This window comes from Amia ocellicauda, chromosome 21 (assembly GCF_036373705.1).
Source record: "Amia ocellicauda isolate fAmiCal2 chromosome 21, fAmiCal2.hap1, whole genome shotgun sequence".
Taxonomy (NCBI): Eukaryota; Metazoa; Chordata; class Actinopteri; order Amiiformes; family Amiidae; genus Amia; species Amia ocellicauda.
The window spans coordinates 6,429,783-6,444,015 of NC_089870.1; the positions used below are offsets into that span (position 1 = coordinate 6,429,783).

The window sequence follows — 14,233 nt, forward strand, 5'->3', positions numbered from 1 at the left end:
AATGTATAATATTAAAATAATAATATGTTAACCTGCACCCACACATAACTTTACATATTTGTATCCTCATTTTCTTGTAGTTATTTGTAGACTATTTAAATTGTAGTATCAGATGCTTTGAATTCATAAAGAGTGTCGTGAGAAAACAATCCAGACTGGACAGAAAAAAATGAAGCTGGGCTTACTGGGCTTACTAGGAATCAACCACTGAACAAGGTCAATAAATAAATAAAGCCAAACAAACAAGAAAACAACAAGTATGAAAAGCTTATGATTTCATCTTCCCTTTTTTATTGGTGTTATATATATTTTTATATAAAATAACACTATTTCAATTTCTATATAAAGCCCAGGCAGAGCGTTTGAATAAATAGTAAGTATATATAATTATTTTACCTTTAATATCCATCACGAGTTTCCCTTCTCCTTCTTAATAAAATAACATTGTGAGCTTTTTGCTGTTATTATTCGATTAAATGAACGATATAATATGCTTTGCGTTGGCATGGGAAGTGATATTTGCTTTTTGTGTAAAAAATAGATCCAGGCTAATTAAAATAGACCTCGAATAAAGTTATGCTTACGAGCTGAGCTCTCTGATTGGCTGGCGGACAGGGTATGCCTGCTAGTATACTGTACAGCACAGTGGAGCCCAGATTGTGAACAATGAGTGCGGATCCTCCATGCTCGCAGAGAACATGTCACTTTGTTCATTTCACAGCGGTGAGTGGGAAAAGCTACTATGTATTTGATTTACATGATTTTTTACAATATTTGTGTTGTGATCTTGTGAAGGTTCACGCAGAAAAGCGAGCCGCAGTTTGCTGTGTAAAAAATCCTGCTACACATGGAGCCGCTCGGAACGATTTGCGGAGAAGCAGCACTTTCATTGTAGGGAAGTATTCAGTGACTTTATTAATCATATACATTATTTTTATATTATAATATAACGTCATCGATGGGTATATTTGATTTGTTCTGGTTTTAAATTGGGTGCTATTGGTCAGGTAATGTAGTTCGACTTTATTACTAAAATGCTGTCTTTACTACTTGAGACGGATAGGGTATATTTTCTGATGCGAATATATATTTTAAATGTTTTCCTAAGATCTGATTTTGTCTACTGATAGACGTTAATTGTTGTATTTGATTTCTCTCTCTCTCTCTCTCTCTCTCTCTCTCTCTCTCTCTCTATATATATATATATATATATATATATATATATATATATATATATATATACATATATACACACACACACACACACATATATAGATAGTTTATCTGTCATCCATCAATTGTAAAAGACAATTCAATAGAGTGTACAATACTAATTCAGATATGCCTGGAAATGGTGATTATTACGAATTCCAGACAGTTATTAATTATTAAGCCGTCTACACACCAGACCAATTAGGCTATCAGGTACCCTTATGGCATGTCAACAGTTAGTGCATGGCACTAAAACAAAGAGCTCTTAAACATATTGACTGTGTGATTACTGGAACAGTTTATTACTCTCTTCTTCTTTTTTGTAAGTAGAGAGCAATTGGACTTCATCATTTGATAAAAGGGGATTTGTGCAACTGTGTTCATGTGGGTGTCTGCGTCATACTTTTACAGAATGGTGAACAAATGACACACACACACACACACACACAACCAGTAGATCTCTAAGATGTATAGGGAAACTTAGTGAAATAATTGAGAAATTGCTGTTCTCTTCACATAACAATGAATTCCATGTTTAAGTCCCTATTTCCATTTCAGACGTGCGAATGTGGTCATGTGTAGCTAACTGCACTAGAAAGGTGTGCATTTTTCAGTTGAATGATACACCATGACACAGGCTAAGGGATCGATCACCATAAGAGACACACGGTCCATTGCTCTGCAAAAGAATCATCTGGGGACAGAGAGAGAGCGAGAGAGAGAGAGAGAGAGAGAGCAATATCGCTTAAGGTGTTCAAAGGGGGCAAATATTGTTAAAATGGGTAATGGATGTGTAATATCCTTACAGTGCACTCCAGCAAACCAGAGCAATGACCATAATGAGACACGACAAGCCGAGAAAGGGTTTCAGTAAGGAGGTCACTCACTGACGGTCATGTCACTTGCAGCAGTTCCCGTTTCATCATCGACCGCATTCATCGTTGTCTTGAAGATGCCCCCCTGCAGACTCAGCCACCTCAACACAAAGCCTTTTGAAGGAACGCCCTCAGTTTTGATCAAAAGTCATGTCTCAACGAGCAGCTATTGTATTTCTTCCATATATATATATATATATATATATATATATATATATATATATATATATATATATATCAAGTGTAATATGACAGTACATCAGTGTGGTAGAACATTCCTGCCATGCTAAATACACACTGTCTGGTTTTATCTTCCTCACGGCACATTTCTGCATGCTTCTCTGCGGTGCTTGGTTAGTGTTTTTTTGCAAATTTGCTTCACGATCATTGCATGCTAGATTGGTTTTCAGTAGCCTACTGTGGATTGCATAAGATTGTTCTACAGAATACAACCTGAACTGACGAGCAGCTCCTTATATAATAACAATAAACCTTTGATTAGATCAGAAACAAGAAATCTTGGACGTGTGTCATTGTAGGAAACCAATCTGAATAGGCAAAACTCTTGTTTGCTTTAGTTTTGAAAAACAAAATTAAAATAATAATAATATATATATGTATATATGTTTATTCAGTTTAGGTTCACAATGATTCACAAATCACAATCTTTTTCTGATCCTTTATTTTATTTCATTGTCTTTGAATAATCATGAAGTGAAACAACACTTTTCTTTTTCAGTCTCTAAGATTGATGTCATGGGATTTTTTCATAGAATTCCAATGACTTTTGTTTTTAGTTTGTCTTTGTAAGGAAATAGAAGTTATTTTTGTTGAGGTCACACAGTAATGGGGATTTCCAGCCACCCCTGTCATTGGATATGTCATTGTATTTGTATATATGATATTGGAAGACCAGGTGTGCAAAAGTTTGAACGTTTCACATTATTAACACAGAAAACATGAGAAAATAGCTTAAGATATATGTTATGTTATGACTGTTATGTGAAAATGTTATTTCATTCAGGAAACTAAAACTGGAAATAACATAGCTAATAAGAAATACAAGTAGGCAAGAAGGGATCGGTATTACACTGTACAGTAAAATGATTAGTCACATGAATCTGTTTTTCCCCTAATAGTAGGAGTATCATTTCTCTGCATAGGTGTTTAGTAGAATCTTATAAATGCATGGTAGTTCCCTATAGAAAGTATTGCCATATACTTAAAAAAAATAAAAAAATCTCTCTCTGACTTTTGCTTTGGCACATAGCTGTATTTCTGTTTATTTCTCACACTCTTAATGAGAATGTTTGTGGTGAAGTGCTCTTCTGATGTTTGGAGAATGCCATACAAGGGAGGTCTCTTGATCACTGGTCAATATACGTTTTGAGCCCAGTTTATATTTTTACATTTTACATGGATCTTTTTACTATTGTATTGTACAATAGATCTGCCATTTTGTGGAACCTTTCCCTATTGATCAACACAGCTTCTATGGCTAAAAGTATCGGGATGACTGATTGTGTGGTATTGGGAATACTATAGCCATTCCCTTGACTTGGCAGTTTCCAAAGCTGTGAGGAAAATGGATCTCTGTAGTGTCCTCGCTTCCCCATTCAGCTATAGTCTCAAAAGTGTTGCACGGGGCTCCGGACTTGACTCCAGTCTTGTTCCACTCCCAGCTTGATGACCTGGGCATCGTGTTGTTCACCAATAGCCTGATCTTAACATTGTGTGTTGTTATTTTTGTATTCTTTGTAGTGTATTTTTAAGTAGCCTTATATACACTTCTTTTGCAGGAGGAAGCACAATTGAGATCAAAGCGAGGGTGATCAAAAACAATGTGTGATATCTGATCACTTTAGTTTTGCTGATACCGTAACATTTAAGTTAAACTTGCAGACACAGACCTTTTGAAGATGAATTTGGTCGCTGGAGCACAAAATGTTTTAGCTACAAGTGATATATTTCAAATTAAAGATTCACTTCAGAAGACTTGTCTGCCACCCTTTCTAGCCGAGGGGTGACCTATTTTAGTGTAAAGCAATGCCATTGCCTTTTTCCCCTTTCTGCTCCTTAAACGGCTACTCAATAATTCAGGAACTGCCACATGAAACTGAAGGGGGTGGGCTGCTTTTAAAGCAGTCGGGGCAATGAAAGCTTTGAGAGAGCAAAGCTAAAATGCCTTTTCCGCCAAGGGTTGTCGGTTTCTCACTTACCACTAGAAACAAAGGCCGAATGACCGTGTGACAGACACTCAGCGTCATGATGACAAAATTAGAACACAGGTCGCTGCCAATGAAATCTTTAAATCGGCTGAGATGATATAAGTAGTCCTCAAATTATATATATATATATATATATATATATACTCACAATTCACCTGAAATCTTTACATTTGTTCCTTATATTTTTTCAGAGTTTGTTAACCACTGATCCAGCCCAACAAAATATATAAAGATTTCAGACTTGACTACTTTGACTACTTTGGACTATAATTGTGTATATATATATATATATATATATATGTATTTGTGCTTTAGTGTAGGGTTTCAACTCTTTCCACTCTCATGTATTCACCAACCAATCTTCAGAGCTACAGAGGAAGAGCACAACAGGAAGCTATATAATGTACCTTTCACTAACAGAAAAGTTTCCTCTTATTCAAACCATAGTTCATTACATTTAGTAACAATAGACCCTCAATGCCAGCAGAAATGTACAACAAGGCATTACATACTCTCAGTGTCACATATCACCTTCCTGTAACAACAATAGTAATTAACAATATGCACTCTTTGCCCTCTTAACAGGAACCACCCATGATGAAAGTAGGAAGGTAGTCATGGACAACAGCACCTGTACCCCCCCTTACTCTGAGGACCGCATCCCCCTTGTTGTCCTCTACAGCATCGTGATCATCATCGGCCTCCCGGCCAACTTGGCCACAGTTTACATGACCTTCCTGCAAGTGCTAAGGAAGAATGTGCTGGGGATCTACCTGCTGAGCCTGTCCCTGTGCGACCTCATGTATCTCTGTACCCTGCCACTGTGGACCATCTACATCAACATGGGCCACGAGTGGCTGTGGGGCTCCATGGCCTGCAAGCTGACTGGCTACGTGTTCTTCAACAACATGTACATCAGCATCTTCCTCCTCTGCTGTGTCTCCATCGACCGCTATGTTGCTGTGGTGTACGCCGTGGAGTCCCGGGGCTTGAGGAAACAGAAGCTGGCGGGCATCATCACCTGCGCCCTGTGTGTGCTGGTGGCAGTGGGCCATGTCCCCGTTTTCATAATGAAAGAGGGCAATACGGAAGGGATGCAGAAACTGTGTTTCGAGCCCGGGCAGAACACAGCCATGGTGACAGGCTTCAACTACGCCCGCTTCTTCATCGGCTTCTTCATTCCCTTTGTAATCTTAGTGGTCACCAACCGCTCCATCTTCGTCAACATTCAGGCCAGCACGGGGCTGCGCAGGGAGCAGAAGGTGAAAGTGAAGTACTTGGCCATCGCTGTCATACTCTTGTTCTTGGTGTGTTTCGCCCCTTACCACATGATCCTCTTGCTCCGGGCAATCATGTTTCACTTCAACCTGAAAAACTGTGTCTTTGAGGACTACGTGTACACCCCCTACACCATCTCCCTGGGACTGTCCACCTTCAACAGCGCCATGAACCCTATTCTCTACGTGCTGGCCAGCGACAACATTCGCAAGGAGATCCGCCGCAGCCTGATCAGCTTTCGGAGCCGGACCTCTTTGCAGCACAAGGGCACGGACAGCAGCCTGCCAAAATTGCAGAACTCCAAAAACTCGTCCGACTCCACCCCCATGCGGGACAACAACAACACCTGAGCTTGCGCTGCATCAGGATATAATATGTCTTGTCTTTTCTGCAAGACGATATCTGCTGTTGACAAACCATGTTCCACTAAGTGTGAATGCTGCAAGACCTTAGTGGTTTCCTCTCTACAGGCCTCGTCTTTGGAGACTCTTATACAGCATTTTTTCCGTTCTGAAAGTATTTTGTATCTTCTCTGGAGTAGTTTTTCTGAACTGTTCATGGATAGAAAAAGGGACAAAGGAAGAAAATCTGGTGTTGATTTGTACAGACTAGTGCTCCTCTCTAAATTAGTGAATTAAAATACATGTGTGCATGTGTATGTGTATATGTATGCATATTTACCAAAAGTATTAAGTAATACTTAATAGTAGTATTAAGCTTTTGACGGTGTCTGCAATAAGTTGGGCCTAAACGACTACTGCCGTCCTCCAGATGCCAATTCTGTGCCATTCCTCCCAGTGCAATGTCTAGTTCATTGAGAGCATTGGTCTCTGTCATCTCTATCTGACTGATGGGTCACGTTGATCCCTGAGCTGTTCTATTAGATTCCTAGGCAGGACTGTTTCACCAGGTATTCCTTATGAAGTCAAGAGCCCTTTGTGACGAAATGTGCTATCAGGCTGGTAGCTGTACAGGCACGCATTGTAGTATGCCGTCAATGCTGGCAGCATCCTGATGTCTCAAATGCCACCATGCAAAACAGGGGCAAAGGGGCCTGTAACAAATTAAAAGCAAAGGAAACTGTACTTATCTATTATACTGTTTTGTATTAAACATTTGTGTATATATATATATTCTGTGTATGTGCATATATATATATATATATATATATATATATATATATATATATGTGGGTGTGGGTGTGTATATTTATTTATTAAACGCTGAGAGTGTTTTTTTTTTAATTATATTCTGGTTTTGTTATAAGTTTCTGGTTTATTTGTATATTTGAATGTATCACGATGAAGGTTTTGTCTTCCTGTGTATGAGGATGCATGTGTGTTGGGTGTGCTTTGTGGGTTACCAACAGCCTCACAACATAGCTCAGAGTTCAGAAACAAGGGCTCTCTCAAACCAGAGTCCTGGGTTGAAAATGAATAGTAAGTATTTGGCTTGCTAGCTCTTCTATCTATGATTTTAGCTTTCAGGCAGGTTTGCTTACCAGGTTTCTAAATACAGGCTTCTTAACGTCCCTTTTTGCTTATAGACGAAAGCTTTGCCTCATGCACTCAGTATGCATTTCAACCCATACTAATTAAATCTAACGTTGAACCAGGAGGCCTAAGCAAGTGTCTGGTTTCCGCTCAAATCTAGTGATTGAACCAATTTCTTAGTATGAAATAATAACAAAATGTGGTGCTGCATGCAAATGTGGGACTCTCCAGGAGCAGGGCTGGAGATCACTGGCTTGAACCATTTAACATGGACTTAGCAGGCATTGAGCTCTTACTTAGAAGAAATAGAGGTATCTTTGTCATGCTATAACTTGATTAGCAGATTCAGGTGGCATTTGATTCCAGCAAATGCAATTCAGCAATCAAGAATGATTTTGATCATACAAATGTTTTGTTTTTGGCTGAAAGGAGGTTTTGGTGTTTGAGCAAGAGGACATAATCCACATAAACACTGTGCAAAGAACGATATCAAGATATCCTGTCTGTGACCCACTCTTATACCAATGCAGAATTAGATTCACTTTTGTATTATGCATTTTTGTATGTATCATTTCTATTTGTTAACATATGTCTGTATATGTATATATATCATCATCATCATGACCCTATATTGACTGCTGGATGAAGGCCTCTCTCATATGTTTCCACTTGCTTTCATCTACAGCTCCCATCTTTGATGTGGTCATCTTCAAGGTCTTTTTTCATCTCTTATATACACATTATATATGGGCCGGACACATTGCAAGAAGAACAGATCAAAGATGAAAGAAGCTATTGAATGGATATCATCTTTCCATCTTTTATTGGTCTTCTAGATCTTTTAACATTTCTTGGTATCCATTCAATGGCTTCCTTTGTCCATCGTTGATCTGTTCTTGCAGTGTGTCCAGACCATATTAAATGTGTCCATTTCTAACATATATAGGAGATGACAAAAGACACAGAAGACAACCATGTGAAAGATGGGGAGGCCTGACCTGGAAAAGAAAAGATGTAGATCAAAGCAAGTGGAAACATATTGGGAAGGCCTTCATCCAGCAGTGGATCACCATATATATAAAATGAAAGCACAATTTGACAGCACATTAGTGTTGAATGGTTTGTGTGTGGGTAAAACGTCTACCAAATATTAAGGAAAGTTAACAGAATTTGAAGTATACAGAGATACGTTTTGCGGTATTATAGTATTAGAATGATCAAATTGTATACATTGTGTTGATAAAAACACTAATGGTGTGTTAAAGCCATGTGGTATCTGTGTTTTGGTTGGACTGCTTCTGTAAAGTATGTGTAGCTGTGCTTTAATGTTGAAATTTTATTTATATTTTAATTTAGTTTTTCACCTCATAACAGCATGTTGTCTAATACCACAACATAAGAATAACAGTTCTCAATTTTCAAACCTTTAATCTTATGCTATTTCAATCCTTGTAATTGTTGTGTTCTGTTAATCATGGGGATTAGCTGTGGCAGCAAGACCAAACCGATTCCAATTTTAATGAAGGTATTACGAATAAAAGTTTCAATTTTCTTCTCATTAGCTGTACATCCTGTTTGTTAGTGCTGTGGCAATGCACTCCTCAGAGACCTGGCAGATCCTGGAGTGCTTTGAGAGTATCATCGTTGGGATGCATTCTGTTCATACTGAGCAAACTGCCTGCTCCTTTTAAAACCACACACAGTAAATCAAGATAGAAGAGGAACTCTTTAAAAATGCTTTAGATGTGTGTTTGGGCTTTTTTCGTCTATGATGCACTGTGTATATTGTCCCTATGGGCTGTACAGCTGCCTTCTCCCTCCCCCAGCAGCAGGGCCGTGTGGCTGCAGGTTGTCCACACACTGAACCTCAGGCTGTGGCAGGTAGACATATATTTGGCCACTTTACTGGTATTCCTCACTTCCTCTCTTGTGTTTAACAAAACATGCAACCTCTCTCTCTCTCTCTAAATACTTTTTTCCCCCACTGTATATACACTCACCTAAAGGATTATTAGGAACACCTGTTCAATTTCTCATGAATGCAATTATCTAACCAACCAATCACATGGCAGTTGCTTCAATGCATTTAGGGGTGTGGTCCTGGTCAAGACAATCTCCTGAACTCCAAACTGAATGTCTGAATGGGAAAGAAAGGTGATTTAAGCAATTTTGAGCGTGGCATGGTTGTTGGTGCCAGACGGGCCGGTCTGAGTATTTCACAATCTGCTCAGTTACTGGGATTTTCACACACAACCATTTCTAGGGTTTACAAAGAATGGTGTTGTAAGAGAATTTTGAATGCTTGGTTTTTCAGTCAATCTAAATAAATAGTTGAACTGAAAACTCATAGGTCAATTGGTTTCTCTTTTAAGATTCTTTTTAGAGGGAAGATGCGGTCAAGTCACAGATGTGCAATAATCATTTATTTTGACAAAAATAGGAAACTAATATCATTCAATTATATTACTGAAAATAAGTAATATTAAGCTTCTGCTGGATTACAGTAAGAAACAGATAATACCCATTTTCTTCTTTCTCCTCACAGTACAGCTTATAGGCCAGTCTGGTCAGGCAGGAAGCGGTGTGTCTCTCTCTGTCTCTCCTCTCCAGCTCTGTCTTGTGTCTCGTTGCAGCATGAAAAAGTTAAGAGAACTCAAATTCTCTTTGTTTTCCCTTTTATAAGGTTTCCTTCCAACCAATAGCATTTTGCCACCACCATGACTTGGGTGCCGTATGCTAAAGTAATTTAGAAGTGGGAGTCATTTTGAATTTGGCTAGGAGCCAATCAGAGGACAGGTCCCTTTTTGGTCTCTGGTCATAAAGATAGGGTTACCAGGGCTACCAGGGGCTACCAGGGGCTACCAGGGAACTTAGATAAAATGGAGGAGGTCTGTTTCCTCTACCAAACCAGATGGTATAGAATTTCCCATAGAAAAATATATTCTAACAAATAATATCTTACAGTGTGAAAAGGGAAAAACATCCAGTATGCGGCAGTCCTGTGGGCGAAAATGCCTTGTTGATGCTAGAGGTCAGAGGAGAATGGGCCGACTGATTCAAGCTGATAGAAGAGCAACTTTGACTGAAATAACCACTCGTTACAACCGAGGTATGCAGCAAAGCATTTGTGAAGCCACAACACGTACAACCTTGAGGCGGATGGGCTACAACAGCAGAAGACCCCACCGGGTACCACTCATCTCCACTACAAATAGGAAATAGAGGCTACAATTTGCACAAGCTCACCAAAATTGGACAGTTGAAGACTGGAAAAATGTTGCCTGGTCTGATGAGTCTCAATTTCTGTTGAGACATTCAGATGGTAGAGTCAGAATTTGGCGTAAACAGAATGAGAACATGGATCCATCATGCCTTGTTACCACTGTGCAGGCTGGTGGTGGTGGTGTAATGGTGTGGGGGATGTTTTCTTGGCACACTTTAGGCCCCTTAGTGCCAATTGGGCATCGTTTAAATGCCACGGCCTACCTGAGCATTGTTTCTGACCATGTCCATCCCTTTATGACCACCATGTACCCATCCTCTGATGGCTACTTCCAGCAGGATAATGCACCATGTCACAAAGGTCGAATCATTTCAAATTGGTTTCTTGAACATGACAATGAGTTCACTGTACTAAACTGGCCCCCACAGTCACCAGATCTCAACCCAATAGAGCATCTTTGGGATGTGGTGGAACGGGAGCTTCGTGCCCTGGATGTGCATCCCACAAATCTCCATCAACTGCAAGATGCTATCCTATCAATATGGGCCAACATTTCTAAAGAATGCTTTCAGCTCCTTGTTGAATCAATGCCACGTAGAATTAAGGCAGTTCTGAAGGCGAAAGGGGGTCAAACACAGTATTAGTATGGTGTTCCTAATAATCCTTTAGGTGAGTGTATATATATATATATATATATATATATATATATACACTCACCTAAAGGATTATTAGGAACACCATACTAATACTGTGTTTGACCCCCTTTCACCTTCAGAACTGCCTTAATTCTACGTGGCATTGATTCAACAAGGTGCTGAAAGCATTCTTTAGAAATGTTGGCCCATATTGATAGGATAGCATCTTGCAGTTGATGGAGATTTGTGGGATGCACATCCAGGGCACGAAGCTCCCGTTCCACCACATCCCAAAGATGCTCTATTGGGTTGAGATCTGGTGACAGTGGGGGCCAGTTTAGTACAGTGAACTCATTGTCATGTTCAAGAAACCAATTTGAAATGATTCGACCTTTGTGACATGGTGCATTATCCTGCTGGAAGTAGCCATCAGAGGATGGGTACATGGTGGTCATAAAGGGATGGACATGGTCAGAAACAATGCTCAGGTAGGCCGTGGCATTTAAATGATGCCCAATTGGCACTAAGGGGCCTAAAGTGTGCCAAGAAAACATCCCCCACACCATTACACCACCACCACCAGCCTGCACAGTGGTAACAAGGCATGATGGATCCATGTTCTCATTCTGTTTACGCCAAATTCTGACTCTACCATCTGAATGTCTCAACAGAAATCGAGACTCATCAGACCAGGCAACATTTTTCCAGTCTTCAACTGTCCAATTTTGGTGAGCTTGTGCAAATTGTAGCCTCATTTTCCTATTTGTAGTGGAGATGAGTGGCACCCGGTGGGGTCTTCTGCTGTTGTAGCCCATCCGCCTCAAGGTTGTACGTGTTGTGGCTTCACAAATGCTTTGCTGCATACCTCGGTTGTAACGAGTGGTTATTTCAGTCAAAGTTGCTCTTCTATCAGCTTGAATCAGTCGGCCCATTCTCCTCTGACCTCTAGCATCAACCAGACATTTTCGCCCACAGGACTGCCACATACTGGATGTTTTTCCCTTTTCACACCATTCTTTGTAAACCCTAGAAATGGTTGTGCGTGAAAATCCCAGTAACTGAGCAGATTGTGAAATACTCAGACCGGCCCGTCTGGCACCAACAACCATGCCACGCTCAAAATTGCTTAAATCACCTTTCTTTCCCATTCAGACATTCAGTTTGGAGTTCAGGAGATTGTCTTGACCAGGACCACACCCCTAAATGCATTGAAGCAACTGCCATGTGATTGGTTGGTTAGATAATTGCATTAATGAGAAATTGAACAGGTGTTCCTAATAATCCTTTAGGTGAGTGTATATACAGTGGGGGAAAAAAGTATTTGATCCCCTGCTGATTTTGTACGTTTGCCCACTGACAAAGAAATGATCAGTCTATAATAACAAAAAAAAAATCCAGAAAAACTCTTTTCAAAAAAGTTATAAATTGATTTGCATGTTAATGAGGGAAATAAGTATTTGACCCCTTCGACTTAGTACTTGGTGGCAAAACCCTTGTTGGCAATCACAGAGGTCAGACGTTTCTTGTAGTTGACCACCAGGTTTGCACACATCTCAGGAGGGATTTTGTCCCACTCCTCTTTGCAGATCCTCTCCAAGTCATTAAGGTTTCGAGGCTGACGTTTGGCAACTTGAACCTTCAGCACCCTCCACAGATTTTCTATGGGATTATGGTCTGGAGACTGGCTAGGCCACTCCAGGACCTTAATGTGCTTCTTCTTGAGCCACTCCTTTGTTGCCTTGGCTGTGTGTCTTGGGTCATTGTCATGGGTCATTGTCATGCTGGAATACCCATCAGGATTTCAGTCCTTCACGGCGTAGTGTGTTACCAATTGTTTTCTTGGTGACTATGGTCCCAGCTGCCTTGAGATCATTAACAAGATCTTCCCGTGTAGTTCTGGGCTGATTCCTCACCGTTCTCATGATCATTGAAACTCCATGAGGTGAGATCTTGCATGGAGCCCCAGACCGAGGGAGACGGACAGTTATTTTGTGTTTCTTCCATTTGCAAATAATCGCACCAGCTGTTGTCACCTTCTCACCAAGCTGCTTGGCGATGGTCTGGTAGCCCATTCCAGCCTTGTGTAGGTCTACAATCTTGTCCCTGACATCCTTGGACAGCTCTTTGGTCTTGGCCATGATGGAGAGTTTGGAATCTGATTGATTGATTGCTTCTGTGGACAGGTGTCTTATATACAGGTAACGAGCTGAGATTAGGAGCACTCCCTTTAAGAGACACCTGTATAAAAGACACCTGGGAGCCAGAAATCTTGCTGATTGATAGGGGATCAAATACTTATTTCCCTCATTAACATGCAAATCAATTTATAACTTTTTTTAAATGCGTTTTTCTGGATTCTTTTGTTGTTATTCTGTCTCTCACTGTTAAAATACACCTACCATTAAAATTATAGACTGATCATTTCTTTGTCAGTGAGCAAACGTACAAAATCAGCAGGGGATCAAATACTTTTTTCCCCCACTGTATAGCGAGAGAGGGCATGTTTTGTTAAATGAATTCACCCTGCTGCATTAATTCGAGGGGAATGTGATCCAGTACATTGATATGATGTGCTGTCATTTCATTGGTCAGTTCCAAGTAAACTGTACTAAGTACTAAGTACTAAGTACTAAGTGAATGTATTTTTTGAAGCTCAGTGAAATAAAGACGAATTACATCAAGTCGATGAAGCAATACTAAAATCTGCTAGTTCTGAAACCTGTTTCTGAACCTCTGCAAAAGTGGAAGTTGTGACTGCAGAATGGGAATGTGCTTTCATAAAATTAACAATTGGAAATCATCCAAGAGTTTTTTTTGTATCTGTGAAATGATCTAGCAGTGGGTGTGTGTTGTGTTGTCATAGGGCTTCATAAAAAAAACGGAACTGAACTTCTAAACTGGACTGTTCAGATCCTGTTGAGGTTATAGTGCCTAGGTAAATGTATTATTTTTTCAGTTGATCATTACCAGATGAGGTTTCCTATAAAATGCTTACTACACATTGCAAAATGGTGGAGTTACAGTTCCATAAATGTTTGTGGAAAACCTGTATCCTATACATTTAATTTCACTTTAGATTAGGTGTATTTATATTATCATAACTGTGTTGAGGACAAACAGCAGACGATATACTATTGTGTACTGTATCCAAGTCAAATAATATGGCTTTTTCAACTTAATTTAAGGTACCATTATACTACCCTCTCTTGTTTTATACATTGAACATGGGCACTTATCATGTATTTACCAAAGAAAAGGGACTGAAAAAAGTAAAGTGACTCATAGAATT

At 39.7% G+C, this 14,233-nt stretch overlaps 1 protein-coding gene across 1 annotated transcript; it reads left to right on the plus strand.

Moving 5' to 3' along the window:
• The first annotated feature begins 651 nt into the window (after window positions 1–651).
• Window positions 652–8,644, plus strand: LOC136717052 (probable G-protein coupled receptor 132). Its single transcript, XM_066694523.1, has 2 exons — window positions 652–723; window positions 4,901–8,644. Exons 1-2 carry the CDS (start codon window positions 684–686, stop codon window positions 5,941–5,943), a joined length of 1,083 nt encoding a protein of 360 aa, XP_066550620.1. The 5' UTR covers window positions 652–683; the 3' UTR covers window positions 5,944–8,644.
• The last annotated feature ends 5,589 nt before the right edge of the window (window positions 8,645–14,233 follow it).